Raw genomic sequence first — 15,584 nt, forward strand, 5'->3', positions numbered from 1 at the left:
CTTTAAATGTGAATGAATGAAATTCTCCAATCAAAGGACATAGAGTGGCTCAGTGAATTAAAAAAACAAGACCCAACTATATGCAACCTGTATTCTTCAAGTTTAAGGCATAGACTGAAAGTGAAGGGATGGAAATAGATATTCCAGGTAAATGGAAATCAAAAGAGGAGCAGGGGTTGCTATTCTCATATCAGAAAAAAATAGACTTTAAGTCAAAGAATGTAACAAGAGAAAAAACACATCATGATATAGGAATAAAGAGGTTAATATGTGGAATCTAAAATAAAAGGTCAGAAACAGTGTAGAAAAGCTGTTTCCAGGCATTGGAGGTGGGGAGGGGAATAGGGAGAGGTTGGTAAAAGGGTACAAACTTTTAGCTATACGATGAATAAGGTCCGAGGATTTAATGTATAGCATGGTGATTATTGTTGACAACATCGTATTGTATAATTGACATTCACTAAGAGAGTAGGACTTAAATGTTCTCACCAAAAAGGAAAAAAAAAAAAGATAAATATGTGAGTTTGCAGGGGGATGGATGTGTCAATTAACTAGATGGGGGAATCCTTTTATAATGTATATGTATGTCAAATCACCACCATGTACACTTTAATTATCTTACAATTTCATTTGTCAATCATATCTCAGTAAAGCTGAAATAAAAAATAAAATAAAAAATAGAAAATAAAGGGCTACCCTGGTGGCACAGTGGTTGAGAGTCCCGCCTGCCGATGTAGGGAACGCGGGTTCGTGCCCTGGTCCGGGAAGATCCCACATGCCACGGAGCGGCTGGGCCCGTGAGCCATGGCCGCTGAGCCTGCGCGTCCGGAGCCTGTGCTCCGCAACGGGAGAGGCCAAAACAGTGAGAGGCCCGCGTACCGCAAAAAAAAAAAAAGAGAAAAAATAGAATGGTGCTATGGACTGAATTTTGTCTGCCAAAATTTCATATGTTGAAGCCCTAATCCCTAATGTAATGGTATTTTGAGATGGAGCCTTTGGGAGGTAATTAGAGTTAGAGGAGGTCATGAGGGTAGAATCCTCATGATGGGATTAGCAGCTTTATAAGAAGAAAAATAGCGCTCTCTCTCTCTCTCTCTCTCCCTCTCAGAGAAGGAGAGAGAGAGAACCTCTCTCAGAGAGGTTGCCAGAAGGCAACCTCTGAAAGCCAGGAAGAGTGACCTCACCAGGGAACCAAATCCACCAGCACCTTGATCTTGGCCTTCTAGCCTCCAGAACTATGAGAAATAAATTCCTGTTGTTTAAGCCACCCACTCTGATATTTTGCTATGGCAACTAGACCTAACACAGATGAGTACATCTACCTACACTGATACTGAAAGAGCTCCAAAATATTTAATTTTTTTTAAAAGTTGAAAAACAGTATGTGTAATATAATAGCATAGATGTAAAAAAAAAAAAAGTGTTGATCAAATTCATGTATTCTCAACTCTTTCCACTAACGCTCCACAACTCCTATGCTGGCCTCTTCACATTTAATAGGAAAAGTTCTCTGCTGCTACAATGATCATCAAAGGAAGAAAAAGAGCCAATTATTTTTCTGTTCTTTGAGTTGGATGATCAGTCAGTCCTCCACTTTCTGGAGGCCACGCTCCAGTTTTATGGCACAATGACACCGCAGGTGACTAATTATGCCCTCAGGAGCTGAGGCAAAGAGTTAGGAAAAGTTTGCAAAGCAGCAGATTAGTGTCATCCCTTGAGGGTTCTTCAGAGCTAAGAATTTCTTTCACCTCGATTCCCCAGGAGCTTCAGGTAAGTAATTAAAGGCAGGACTGGATGCTACAAGAACACATCCCCACTCAATGCGCAAGTCGCTAATGAGCTCACAGTTCCCAACTCCTGTAACCATATTGTGGACCAAACCCAGGACACAGCATCTGTGGACACAGGTCCACAAAACCGTACATTTTAGAAGCAGCTGGGTCACCATGCCAATGCAGGAGGACAGAAGCCATTTCTTTCCTGTCTACCCCTTCCCCAGACAGGTGGCTCTGGAAGGAAGGAGGAGACCACCATTTATGGAATACCTACTAGGTGCCAGGCGCTGGGCTGAGCACTTTACCCATTGGTCAGACCAAGGTGGCACTGAACGCCAGCGCTCACCAAGATCCACAGCTCTCTTCTGCCAGGGTACACGGCCAAATGTTATTCCCCACCAACGGAAGGTGGGTGAAAGTGGTATATGTCACTTACAAACCTGGCCTGCAGAAACCTCCCACCCGCTGTCTTCCACTCTCTCTTCCTCATCTGCTACCTGGCACTCTGGATGACCTTGACAGGTTTGGGTTAAAGGTGGTGAAGCCTGTGCTAGCCTAGGTCCTTGAAGTGTGCCAGCCACATTAAACTGTGTCATAGGTATTAAACCACTGAGATCTGGGAGTTGTTTGTTATAAGACCAGTTAGCTTACCCAACTCAGCCAATCTATTTCACCATCTGGAAAATACAAATTAAATCATATCTTTTATTTTACCCAACAAATGGCTCGAGGCTACCTCTGCCTTAATAGCAGAAGTCCTTTATCTCTCGCGTAATGCTGGATCCCATCGCAAACCAAAGTGTCCAGGAACACTCAGGCCAAAGGACTCCTGCTTCCAAAGGCCATGCAGGGAGGAAGAACTAAACTCTGACCAGGCGCTGTCTTTGGTAATAGCCATGTAACTGGTCCTGCATAATCTGATGGGTGTGCGCTGACTGCTGCATTGCGGCTGCAGGTCTGGAGCCCCGCCATCCCACAGTGTGACTCCATCCTTCAGCTCCAAGGTCATAGTTATCTTTGCCCACTGCCACATGCTCAGCTAGTACTCCCCAAAACACAATGGGCTAGAATGGCTGGACCGAGAGGGGCTTCCAGCCCCAGGCACGTGCTGCACAAAACCAAGCCTGCTACCCAAACCCCAGTGCTGAACCTACTTCACCGACACAGGTCCCCCTTCCCCTCATGGTGGGCTCCCTGTTGGTGTTTTTAATATTCTTTTATACTTATGGATTATGGTCAATGTCACCCCGAACCACCAAAACAGGTTTCCTTAATTGCAAATCTCAGAGACCAAAAGTTGGGGGAGGGGCCAACCCTTTCCTTCCCAGAAAGCCCCTTGAGCAATTTGTATGAAAATTGTGCAAACCAAGGGGAGAAGCAGGTTTTGCTTTCCCTCAGGAAAAACGTAATAATAATAAGTGCCTATACACACTACATCTGCGTACTTAATCAGGGCACTCAATTAACTTAGAACAAAGACATCTACTCCAAGGAAACCTTCTGCCTCTGCCTACATAAAGAAGCAGCATGTTGAATTCTGCACACATTGTTACTTGAAGCTGTGAGTAAATACTACTCTTCTCATTTTACAGATGAAGAGGTTCAAAGATGTGGAGTGGCTTGTCTGCAGTATCACAACTAGTAGGTGGTCAGCTAGGACACAAATCAGGTCCATCTGACTCCAAAGCCTAAAACAGTGTCTCAGGATCAGGAAGCTGGGAGTGGCTTAGCTGGGTAGTTCTGGCTCAAGGTCTCCCAGGAGACTGCAGACAAGCTGTTGGCTTGGGGCTGCAGTCATCTGAGGACTGACTGTGGTTGGAGACTCTGCTTCCAAGATCACTCGGCTGCTGGCAGGAGGTTCAGTTCCTCACTACGTGGGCCTCTTGTAGGGTTGGTTGTTCATGAGAGACAGAGACAGACAGACAGACAGACAGAAAAGCTGCAGAGTCTTTTACAACCTAATCTTGGAAGTAACATACCATCACTTCTGCCGAATTCTATTGATCACACAGACCACAATGTGGGAGAGGAAAACGGTGGGTTGGATACCAAGTGGCATTGGGGGCCATCTTGTTGGTGGGAAGACCACATGGGATTTTTTTTTCCTTCTTTTTCATATCTAAATTTCCTAAATTTTTTTTTACCATAAACATATATGCTAAATTATAAGGAAAAAAGCTACTGGCTGCTGGAAGGGGCACTTCCTTAGCCCTGCTGTTGAGTTTTAAGCATCTCCTATCAACCTCTGAGTTCCTTTTCTTTTTTTTTTTTATCATCATCATCAGTAACTTTTATTTGTTTTTAAATTATGTCAGTTGACAAACTACATATTGGGGAAATCTACCTTTGGTCATGACTGAAAGATAAAGACCAAAAGATATTAGGAAATATCCAGTTAAACTATATCTTCTTTCCACCAAAGCTCCTCTTTGACATTGCCAAAATGACCTTTTCAACCAACTTTGTCACAAATTTCACAAGGATATATTAACAATAATTACAAGACTGTAAAGAAAGACCACCTGGAGCGGTGGGCTAGGGACGGTGGGAGGGAGGGAGACGCAAGAGGGAAGAGATATGGGAACATATGTATATGTATAACTGATTCACTTTGTTATAAAGCAGAAACTAACACACCATTGTAAAGCAATTATACTCCAATAAAGATGTAAAAATAAATAAATAAAAATAAATTTAGAAAAAGAAAGATTGATATGGAGTTGGGTATGGGAAGTGATCAGGTCGGGACCCATGCCTTAGCAGGGGGACACAGAAGAGGAGGGGGATATCACAGTCTTGCAGACGCTCCCTGGGGAGTGAGGGTTCTACCCACATATTGGGCACAGAAGATGAGTGCCCTTAGCTGATTTTCTTTTTAACATCTTTATTGGAGTATAATTGCTTTACAATGGTGTGTTACTTTCTGCTGTATAGCAAAGTGAATCAGTTATACATATACATATGTTCCCATATCTCTTCCCTCTTGTGTCTCCCTCCCTCCCACCCTCCCTATACCACCCCTCTAGGTGGTCACAAAGCACCGAGCTGATCTCCCTGTGCTATGCAGCTGCTTCCCACTAGCTATCTGTTTTACGTTTGGTAGTGTATATATGTCCATGCCACTCTCTCACTTTGTCCCAGCTTACCCTTCCCCCTCCCCATATCCTCAAGTCCATTCTCTAGTGGGTCTGAGTCTTTATTCCCATCTTACCCCTAGGTTCTTCATGACATTTTTTTTTTCTTAGATTCCATATATATGTGTTAGGTGATTTTAAAACCAGTGGGACTTACAGGAGGGCTGTAGGAAACCGAGACTTCATTCGTAAAGAGCGTGCACAGATGCTTGCTTACTCCTGGGAACAGCACAGAGAAAGCAGACTGAAAACTGCCTGGGGCTCTGGCTGGTCTCTCACGACTGCTCCAGTATGCACCCCAACACACATAGGAGGCCACTGTAGCCACTCTCGCTCCACGTGCTGTTTTTCACTAGGGTGGAAGTGCCACGGCCAAGGAGCGCGCGCTCACTTGGAATGGAACCAGCTCAGACCTGATCCTCAGGGTTTCTGCTCCAACCCCTTGGGCCCTACCTGCACCCCGGATAGAGCGCGACTGCCAGTGAGCACCCGACAACTCCTGCCTCACACCTGGCTCTGACTCTAGCTCCTCCACCTCCAGCCCAGCTTCCCACCAAGGTGGTAGCTGCTAGCACACCCTCGGGGACAACATGACCCATGCTCGCTTCAAATCCAGCTCTCTGATTTCCTTTTCTAATCTTCGTTTCCTCCATTGCCCTCTCACAGCCTGACCAAGGGTTGCTTTCTCCGCACAGTCCTCTGGCGCCATCTACTGGTGGCATTCAGAATCACTGCTGTCCGCTGACAGCTGCGAACGCGTGAGTCCAAAGGCCTCAGCTGCCTGCAGGAAAGCGAGATAGGGTGTAACAATCGTTTTCGGGGGGTAAAGCCTAGGGTCTCGTGTTTTTCTTCAGAGGGCCCAGGGATCCTCCACATTCATCCGCGAAGGGAGCTGTGGCATCCCAGAAGGGATGGAAGGGCTGTAAGAACTTTGAGGACCAGGGCTAATCCTCTTTTCTCCCTGCTTCCTCCTTCTGTTTCCCCAGATGCCGACCAGGCCTTCCACCCTGGCAGAGCCACGCTCAGCCAGGAGCAACAAGGTGGGCCCCTGTTTCCTCCAGCTGAACGGCTCAGAATCTAATATCCAGAAACTTAACTTTCACTTTTAACAAACTGCAGCTGAAAGGCACTCCAAAAAGCCTCGTGCTCATTTTAAAGAACTTTGTAAAGCTGAACAAATATATTTTGAAATATGTTGTAGCTTATTTATTTTTTTTTTTTTGTAGCTTATTTTTTTGAGTCAAGAAGAAAAATGCTGAAGTTTTAATTAGTCTCAACAAGTACTCCATACTCATTGGGGAAAATTAGAAAGTTTAGGAAAGTGAAGATAAAAGCCACTCAGGACCCCACGGTTACATTATTCTGGAGTTGTCTTTCTTGTCTTCTTATGTGCTTACCTAATTGTTTACTAGAATTGTTTTCTTATAGTTCTATAAATTGTTTTTCTCACTTCAGCTTTACATGTTATAACAGCCCAGGTGATCACTTGATTTTTTTTTCCCCTATTGTAGCTGAGCAGGACGCTATGGAGTCTTCCTAGGTCAGACCTCCCCCACTCCCCCCACACCCACCCATGTCCTCTGCCTGCCTCTTGTCTGTAGAAGAACTTTACCCAAAGAATAAATTTAATCAGAAAAGTGAGAAAATGCAGAAGCAAAGAACAACAGCCAAACAAGACAAAATAATGATAGTTTAGCCATTAAACAAAGTCAAGGACATTTAGCTCCTCCTCAAGGGATGTAGAGAATATTCTGAGCCATATTCTTTGAGTTGTTTTGCAGATATTAAAACCCCCACCTGGTAAACGAAGTTAACTACATGATGCCCAGACTGTAGCCATGACATAAGAGCTCCATCTGCACAACCCCGAGAACTGGCCTCAAGGAAATGGGAACAACCCAGCCCTGGAACTGAAGATTAACTGTATTTAAAACAATCAAGATGACATTGATCAAACTGCCCTATGACCAATGTCAAGATGATTGTCAGAGCTGACTGTGCTGTTCTGCACGTAGACCCCCCACCCCCTGCCTATACACCCTGGAAACTCCCCCTTAAAACCTCTTGCCCCCAGTCGGCAACAGGGAGTTGGTTCTTTGGGACACGAGTCCACCTTCTACCCAGCATTGCCAGCTTCCTCAATAAAACTGTCTTTCCTTTTACCCAGCACCTATTTCTCAGTATTGGATTCTTGAGGGATGAGCAGCTGAACCTGAGTTCAGTAACACCATGATACCTCAGTTTCTAGGCTACACCTGGGTATTCTTTATCAAATTAAGTGCTAGAAGAAGGCAACACTTGAATGCTGGCCCGTTTTGCAGTTTAGCCTGGTTTTTGAACAGTATCCAGTTAACAACAGGCCACTGATAGAATGTGAAGGTTGCTTGTACCTTCCTGCCTGGACCAAACCAATAGTATATGCATAAAGTTCTGGGACAAGTTTGGCCTGAATTAAAGCATGAAGAATGTGGATTTGTTCCCCCAGCCCAGAAAGAAGCCTAGCAGAGGGCCTTCCCTGGTGGTACAGTGGTTAAGACTCCACGCTTCCACTGCAGGGGGCACGGGTTTGATCCCTGGTCAGGGAACTAAGATCCTGCGTGCCACGTGGTGTGGCCAAAAAAAAAAAAAAGCCCAGCGTAACTAACTATAACATAATCTTTAGTGAAGGCCTCTAGGATAGAGATGGAGGCAGATCCTTACTGTTTTCTCTCACATGTCAGATACCTCCAGGTTCTGTTCCTAATTGCCTGTGCTAAGAAACTGACTACATTTTAAACGAACTCATCTACTGTTGAAAGAGATGACTAAGAACCAAACTTTGGAGTTGATTCAAATTCCAGTTCTGCCTATTACTAGTTATGGGGCTGTGTTTTAGTTAGTAATTGCCACAAAAATGCCACATAACAAATGACCCCAAAGTCATAGATTCTCATGGAATAAATTATCCTCATGGATCACTTAGGAGCCAGCTGACCTAGACAGGCCTAGGCCCTGTAGCTCTGCTCCAAGGTAGAGTCCTGGCGGGCTTGGCTGGGCAGCTCTATTCATTCTGGGGCCCAGGCTCGTGGAGCAGCTGCCCAGGGGAGGTCATTTTCATGGCAATGAAGAGGGAGAACAAAATCAAGCAAAATCTCATATGGACTAGATTTGGAATGAGTACTTCTGTTCACATCTATGGGCCAAAGCAAATTGCAGGGCGGCCTTGTCTTAAGTCCAAAACAAAGGAGAGGGAATGCATCAGGTCACCATCATCACATGTCTCAGATCCACCCATCTCTCCAAATTCACTGCCACTTCCCTCACAAGTGACCTCAACTATTTCCAAAACCATCCCTAAGGCAGAGCCTCTAACAGGCTCCCCTGCTTCCAGGCTCCCCTCCTACAACCCGTTCTCCATGCAGTGACCGGCACATCAGCACACTCTGTTGTGGAAACTCTGATGGCCTCCCACGGCTTGTAGGCTAACTTCCCATCTCCCGACGCCGCTCACGCAGCCCGACTCACTCCCGACTGACTCCGGCTTCATATTGTGCCCTTAGCTTCCTCACCAGCGAGGCCCTAAAGACCACAGCCTTCTCACCGCTCTTCAGAAGTGCAGCTTCATTCCTGCCTCAGGGTCTTGGCTGCCCCTCCTGCCCACTCCCTCCGGGGCTGGCCTCTCACTCCAGCCGCACCGTGACGATAGATACGGGTTTGATTCCTTCTTAATTTCCTGTCTCTCCCATAGGCCCTTAAATTCCACAAGGACAGGGATCATGCCTGTTTTGTTCACAAATGTACACACCGAGGGCCCACTGCCAGCCTGTAGGACATGATCAATACAAATTTAAGTCGATAAATAAATAGCTACACTTACTGGGTGTTTAATATATCCCAGGCAATGCGCTGAGTGTCTCAGCATGTTACAGCATCAAAAGTATAACCACACTCCTACCTGCCATCTTCTTTCTTCCTGAACTTACCCTCAAGGCCCCTCTCTGCTGGGACATGAAGATGGGCCCTTCCCAGTTGAACTTGTAATGGTCAGATGACCATTCAAAACACTTGTGGGAAGATGCCCTCCTAGGGAACTGAGTCTCTTAAACTTCCTCAGCTTTAACTAGAAGACATCCACCAGCACCCAACTCCTCTCGGGCACTCAGGGCTGTGTATTCAACAAGCCACAGATGCTGCATTCCAGACACCTCGGGCAAACTTCAGCTCTCTGTCATCTACTGCTCATCATTTTTTTTGTTTTGTTCTTTTAAGATAACGAACATATGGTGACCAGGGGGGAAGGGCGGGGGGGAAGATAGTTAGGGAGTTTGGGATTGACATGTACCCACTGCTATATTTTAAATGCATAACCAACAAGGACCTATTGTATAGCACAGGGAACTCTGCTCAATCCCTAAATGGGAAAAGAATTTGAAAAAGAATAGATACTTATATATGTAAAACTGAATCCCTTTGCTGTACACCTGAAACTAACACGACATTGTTAATCAACTATACTCCAATATAAAATAAAAAGTTTGTTTTTTAAAGATGCTTATCAAAAGTAGAAAAGTTCTGTGATTTCCACTCAGTCAGTTTGGGCAAGGGGAGAACTAAAGCTCAGGCCTCCAAGCTTCTGGACCCGAACCATCCTTCCTACCACCATAGATCTGGAGCATCTCTTTAAAAGCAAAATATTTTCTGTCCTCAATGAGGCAAGTAATCATGTCTGGAATAATTCCATTGTCGTATGCTCCAGACCTGTGCTTTTTGCCTAATCAGGAAAGTAATTACAGCAAGGGATCTCGGGCAGACCTGGACATATTATGGGAATCCATGCCTGGAAAACTGACCTGATTTCGCCCAGTATTTCAAATAAACAACTCAGGAATGTGCTGGAATTGTCAGTAGTTATTTTGACTTGGCAAGCAGGCCAGCATTTAGCTGTAGTCTCCAGATGGTTGGGACAGGCAAGGAGGATGAGAAATGAGAAAGAAAGGGAAGAGGTGGGGAAAGAGAGAAAGGGATTGAGAGGGTGCGATCAGCAAAAAGGGAAATGAAAGATCTGACAGGACCCCGCGTGCTCTGCCCCATGGCAATGACCACTGAGGACCTAGTGGGACCTGGAGGCCCGGGCAAACGTGTCTCCCACTGAACGTGCCACAGTGTGGCCTGTTCTGTGCAAGAAAGTATACCCTTTACTCCCACTAACCAGTCAAGGGTCTGGTGGTGTCCTTCCTTCCATCCTATTGTGGTCACTCACCCTTGCAACCACTGTGCAGTTTTCATGCAAAGAAAATAGAGAAGGCAAGATTGTGTGTATATATGTCTGTGTGTAAGTTTACTTACGTATACACACACACACACACGTCTTAAAGGTGAGACGGTTTTAATCAACCAGGCTTACAATCCTAGGGCTCTTCCCTGCCAGGGTCATCAGGCACAACCTCAACTCACCTCACCTCACCCCTCCCTGCACGCCCTCATCCTGAGGGCCTTACCATCCTCCAAGAGGGCACATTCACCCCCTGCCTCCCCCTTATATCCTCCAACTAAAATCCTGCTCAAGACTTGCCTCACATGCCACCCCCCCCTTATGCTCCTGGGACCCCTGTCACCTGTTCCTTTATCATCTCCAGTATTTCGTGGGGTTTGTTGTGCGTTTGCATCACACATGCCCCTGGCCACTCCCTCTAGACTGTCCACTTCTTACGGGCAGGACTTGTGCTGCGTTCACCCTTTGTGTCCCTGATGGACCCGAGGAGTGGGCACTGCCGCCGACCAAACAGTAAGTAAGTCAGGGGTCGGGTGGAGAGCGTGTTGCGACACTTTCTCCTTGACACGATGTGGCTGCACTGCCTTGTGTGTGAAAGCCAGTTGGTGCATCTGGGTGTGAAATGCTATTTTTCTCCTTATTTTCATCATCTAACAAAGATTTTATTTATGTATGTTGTTTGTCTGCCTCCTCTTATCAGGATGTAAGTTCCATGAGGGCAGAGATTTCTGTCCATTTTGTTCACAGTAGAACCCTCAGCCTCCAAGGTATAGTGGCTGGTGTGTAGCAGGTACTCAGTACATCGCTGTCGAATAGATTAAGTTGTTTCGGGCAAGAGGAATAAGAGAGATCTTAGAATCATCTCCGTCTACTTAGAGTTTGCATCAGGCAGAAGGGAGCGAGATGAAGGAAAACGTACCCAAACTGCCACAGTCTCCCAGCAATTCTGAGATTCCCCAAATCCATCAACCAGAAAACCCTCTAAAAGTTCCGGAGGCTTGCCTAAGGCATATAAGCCACCCCCGAGTGGCTGTCTGTCCACCTGCAGAGCCACGTCCAACCCTCTGTGAGCACAGGCAGCCACACCTGAGCTGCACACTCATTTCCCCCAGGTCTCCACTTCCTCACCCTCCATGTGTGTTTTGGGCTGAATTACGTGCCCCCAAAGTTCATATGTTAAAGTCCTAACACCCAGTGCCTCTGAATGCAACTGTATTTGGAGACAGACTCTTTCAAGAGGTAAGTAAGGTAAAATGAGGTCATTAGAGTGCGCTGTAATCTATTGTGACTGCTGTCCTTATAAGAAGAGATTAGGACACACAGAGGGACGACCATGTGAAGACAAAGGGGGAGATGGTCGTCCACCAGCCAAGGAGAGAGGCCTCGGAGGAAACCAACCTGCTGACACCTCGATCTCAGACTTCTAACCTCCAGAACTGCGAGAAGATACATTTCTGTTGTTTAAGCCCCCCAGTCTGTTGTACTTTGTTACAGCAGCCCTGGCAAACCAAAACGATGCGGGAAAATCCCAAGGGAAACGTGTTTTTGTTAAGGATGCCCCAGCTGAATGCAGGAAACTAAACGGCTCGGTAAGTGAAATGATGTGGACATGAAGCAAGGAGGGGGAGAGTCAAACAGAGGCACGATGTGTTGACATTTTTTATATTTGGTAATTATGTCTTTTAAAAAAATTTTTTTTCAGGCCATTTTTTTCCTTAAAAAACAAACCAAAAAAAAAGCAACCAACAGCAATACTCTGTACAAGTATAACAAACATTAGAAATATGCATCGTTCCAAAATTGTTACAAGAAAATTACAGTTTTAGAGTCCACATCAACATCTCCTATTCATAGGTGTCCCCAAGGGAAAAAAAAGCTACAGTATGTTAAATACTCGACTGCTACACATAGTCTGAAAACTCAGAACTTGGACTTTGGAGGCAAATCGACATCAGTCACCAAGACTCGTTTATTCGCTCAGCAAGTGCAATCGAGCATTTCAAAAGAAAACCAGGCTTTTCCATCCCAGATGAAAAGCGAACATGAATCATCTGCATAGCTGGCCCCAACCCCAGGAGCCTATGACTTGGTGATGCCCAAATCCAGCGGAGTCAGTTATGCCAAAATCTAATGGTTGTTACATGGCCACAGGGAACAGACCCAAATGTCACTTCCTACTGGGGCCAATCATCATGAGATTTAACTTTGCAGACAAAACGTCCTTGCTCTTGGGAGAAGATATCAATGGCCCAAATCCCCCAAACTAACTCATCCCATCCTGGCTGATTTTCTGTATGCAACTGTCAAATACTAAGCAAGGGCGATCACACCATCCCCACGATTCCACCGGACTCCTCAAAGTTGGGTTCATTGTTCACTGTTCCATTGCTCCTGGAAGGGCTGGGGGCAGGAACTCAAAAGTACTTTCTCTTTTCTGGGACCAACCCCCAGCCCGGGTGTCCTTTATATTTACACATTAATCTTCCCTTTTCACTGTGCTATAAATACCCTCACCAACCCCCCCCCCACCCTTGGCCCATCGCCAGGTCTCTTCAGGATGCAGAGAAGCGTCCTGACCTTCGTGTGACCTGCCCATTTGGAATCCAGGCCTCTCCACCACAAGCCTTCCTCCCAGGATTGGGAATGACGTCTGAGAGTGGCTGCTGCCCATTTCCCAAGATCATCCCAGGCGGAAGGGAGGAAGATTTCTGGGTTTTGCATTTTGACACAATATGTTTATGATTATTGTTGCTTTCATCTTTTAAAGGAATTTTTCGAGTTAAGTCCTTCCCTCCGACTTCTCCACGGCAGCGGCAGTGATGTGGGCAGGGCGTACATCTACATGGGATTTGGTACACTGGCACCCATCACCGTGGTTTCCTGACAAATTGGAGTGGGAAGGGGTGTGACCCACAGAACTGCTGCCTGAACAGGGACCACTGAAGAAGTTACGGAACCCTCCAAGATCTGCGTGCAAGGGGCAGCCTTCCAAGTGTGAAGGCTTGGAAGCAATCGCCCAAACCCAGCTTTCCTCAACACCCCGGGACAGCACGGCTTCCCTGATGCAGACCTTCAGAGCCGAAGAGGAGGACCCAGCCTGGCCTGGCCTGGCCAGCCCACTCCTCCAAGGGCCTGATACTGAACAAACTGCTTTCTACCAAAGAGAGCAAAGGATTCAGCAAAAAGTGCAATTTCCATTTGGGAAGTAAGGTTCTCCCAAAACACGACACCATTACCACTTCTCCTTTATTTCTTTCAGTACCTCAAAGGGAGAGGGAGACAAAAGACGTGCAGCACCCGACCTCTGAACCGAATCAAGGGCTTTCTGTACGCGGTGGTTCCCCCTTCGTGACCCTAAGATACGCAACTGTCCAGTCAGTGATCAAAGTGCCGGTGAGTTAAGGAGCATGGCAGGGTCAGGAGACAGGATCCCACAGATCCACGGTGACCAGGGCACGCCGCTCCCATTTTCAATAAGACACATCGTCCTATGTTTACAGCAGGATTTATGACTGTGGGAAACGGCCACAGGACTCCAGGGACTTGGTCATTCCTTCATAAGACCTTGTACACTTCATTGCCTATTGGAGGAGAAACTCAACACATCTTCAAAATATAACCTGAGCCACAATATAAAATAAAAAGAAACAAATCCTTTCATGTTAATGCCTTGAGAAGTTTACAGATTATGTACCAATAAAATAAATCCACATAGATTCTGAAATTCTCGGTGGATACACATACCTGAAAGCCAAAAACAACAACAACAAAAATCAACCTACACTTTAAAAAAATCAAAGTAATTACAGCAGCAGTATAGTGAAAAGAAGTTTTAAAAATAATAATTACATCTTTGATACAAATTTGAACTTTGTACACCTCAGTTCCAAGGAATGACTGTTTTAAGAGTTTAGTATATATATATACAGCAGATACGGGTATGTGTCACTGCAGATACAGACTAAAGCCAGTAGACTCTACGGAAGGAGGGATTCATCTGACACTGTTTTCACACGGAAGTGTTCGCAGATTGCCACGCTTTTAAAAACACACACACACATACACGGACACACAGAGACACATAAAATGCCAACCTGAGTAAAACGTTACTAAAAACCTAGAGCATCATGAATCACTAAGTCACATATTGCACCTTTAAATAATCCTTCTTACCACATACAGAAATGAGAAAAAAGATCAAATGGGGACAATAAAAGATTATTGTGTCACTGAAGGGTTCCTCTGCTTCCCCCCGACCTTCCCCCACCCCGAAATTCTCACGGTGATAATTTAGTTTCCACTCTTGCCCAACCAATGGGCAGAAAATGTGGCCATCAGAAGTGTCTTTGGGGAAAAATAGGAGGGGAAAAGGGAAGAAAGAATAGAGCACAAAACAGGGGATGGAGGAAGTTGGGGAGGATCTCCTCTAATCAAATGAGAACAGGAATGTTACTAAGAAGGCTGAACCTCTGATACTAAACTACTGTTTAAATATTCCACATAGTCCAATTATGAGATTCAATACAAAAATAGAGATCTACTGAGTTTTACCTGTGGAAGCATAATTCAGAAAAGGCACATGTTCAAATAGAAAACCCAGGCAGGAGAGGTACCACGTAGCCCTCCCTACATGATAATCATCCACTATTATGTATTTTCCATCAGCTAGATTCCAAGATACAGTAGGTAAAAATAGACCTCTGATACTTAAAATATATTCAACCTAACACAATCCTGGCTTTAGCATGTGAATCATATAAAATAGTCTTTTTAAAAAAGAATGTCTTGTAAAAGAAAAAAAAATCATAGCTCACTTTTCCTGGTGTTCTGTAATTCTCAAGAAAAAAAAAAAGGGAACTCATCCCACTGATAATCAGAAACATAGTTGATTTGCTCACTACCCATCCACAGCCCCTGACAGCCCCAACTTCTCACTTGTCATGTTTCACATGCGCAGCTTCACACTCTCAAATTAGTTCTAACAAAACGGAACAAAGAATTAGGATACTAGACATATAAAAACATGTCAACATCGGGGCATTTTCCTCTGCTGTGGGTGTGACGGTCTGGTTAACTCCAGAAAGGTTTTCCTTTGGAATTTAGGCAATGTAACCATTTGTCTTTCCGAACGCGGTCACTGGTGCAAGGTTTTCGTAGATTGTCATTGCAGTTGTGTTCTGGTAGATGAGATCTACTTTCGAGTCCTTCTGGGATCTGATAATATCCAAAACACACTGATTGAGGAAAACATACTGGTCCTGTTAGAAAAAGAAAGAGAGAAAACAAATGAGCACAGGTCCTGAAGGTGCGCACCCAAGGTTTTTTTCAAACAGATTACCGCCCTCCAACCCCACCCACCCCACAGTGAACACTCCAAGTTCACGTAGGTCAAGGGGTAATAACATAGTGGTGAAATCTCAATCC

General features: G+C 45.3%; 1 protein-coding gene across 1 annotated transcript in view; it reads right to left on the reverse strand.

Moving 5' to 3' along the window:
• Positions 1–11,804: 11,804 nt before the first annotated feature.
• PTPRJ (protein tyrosine phosphatase receptor type J) overlaps positions 11,805–15,584 on the reverse strand; it is a 171,550-nt gene continuing 167,770 nt past the window's right edge. Inside the window, exon 25 of the mRNA XM_049713757.1 lies at positions 11,805–15,418. Within this exon, the coding sequence (XP_049569714.1) occupies positions 15,260–15,418 (159 nt within the window). The 3' untranslated portion in view covers positions 11,805–15,259. The remainder of the gene's footprint in view (positions 15,419–15,584) is intronic.

The sequence above is a fragment of the Orcinus orca genome, chromosome 8 (genome assembly GCF_937001465.1).
Source record: "Orcinus orca chromosome 8, mOrcOrc1.1, whole genome shotgun sequence".
In the NCBI taxonomy this organism is placed as follows: Eukaryota; Metazoa; Chordata; class Mammalia; order Artiodactyla; family Delphinidae; genus Orcinus; species Orcinus orca.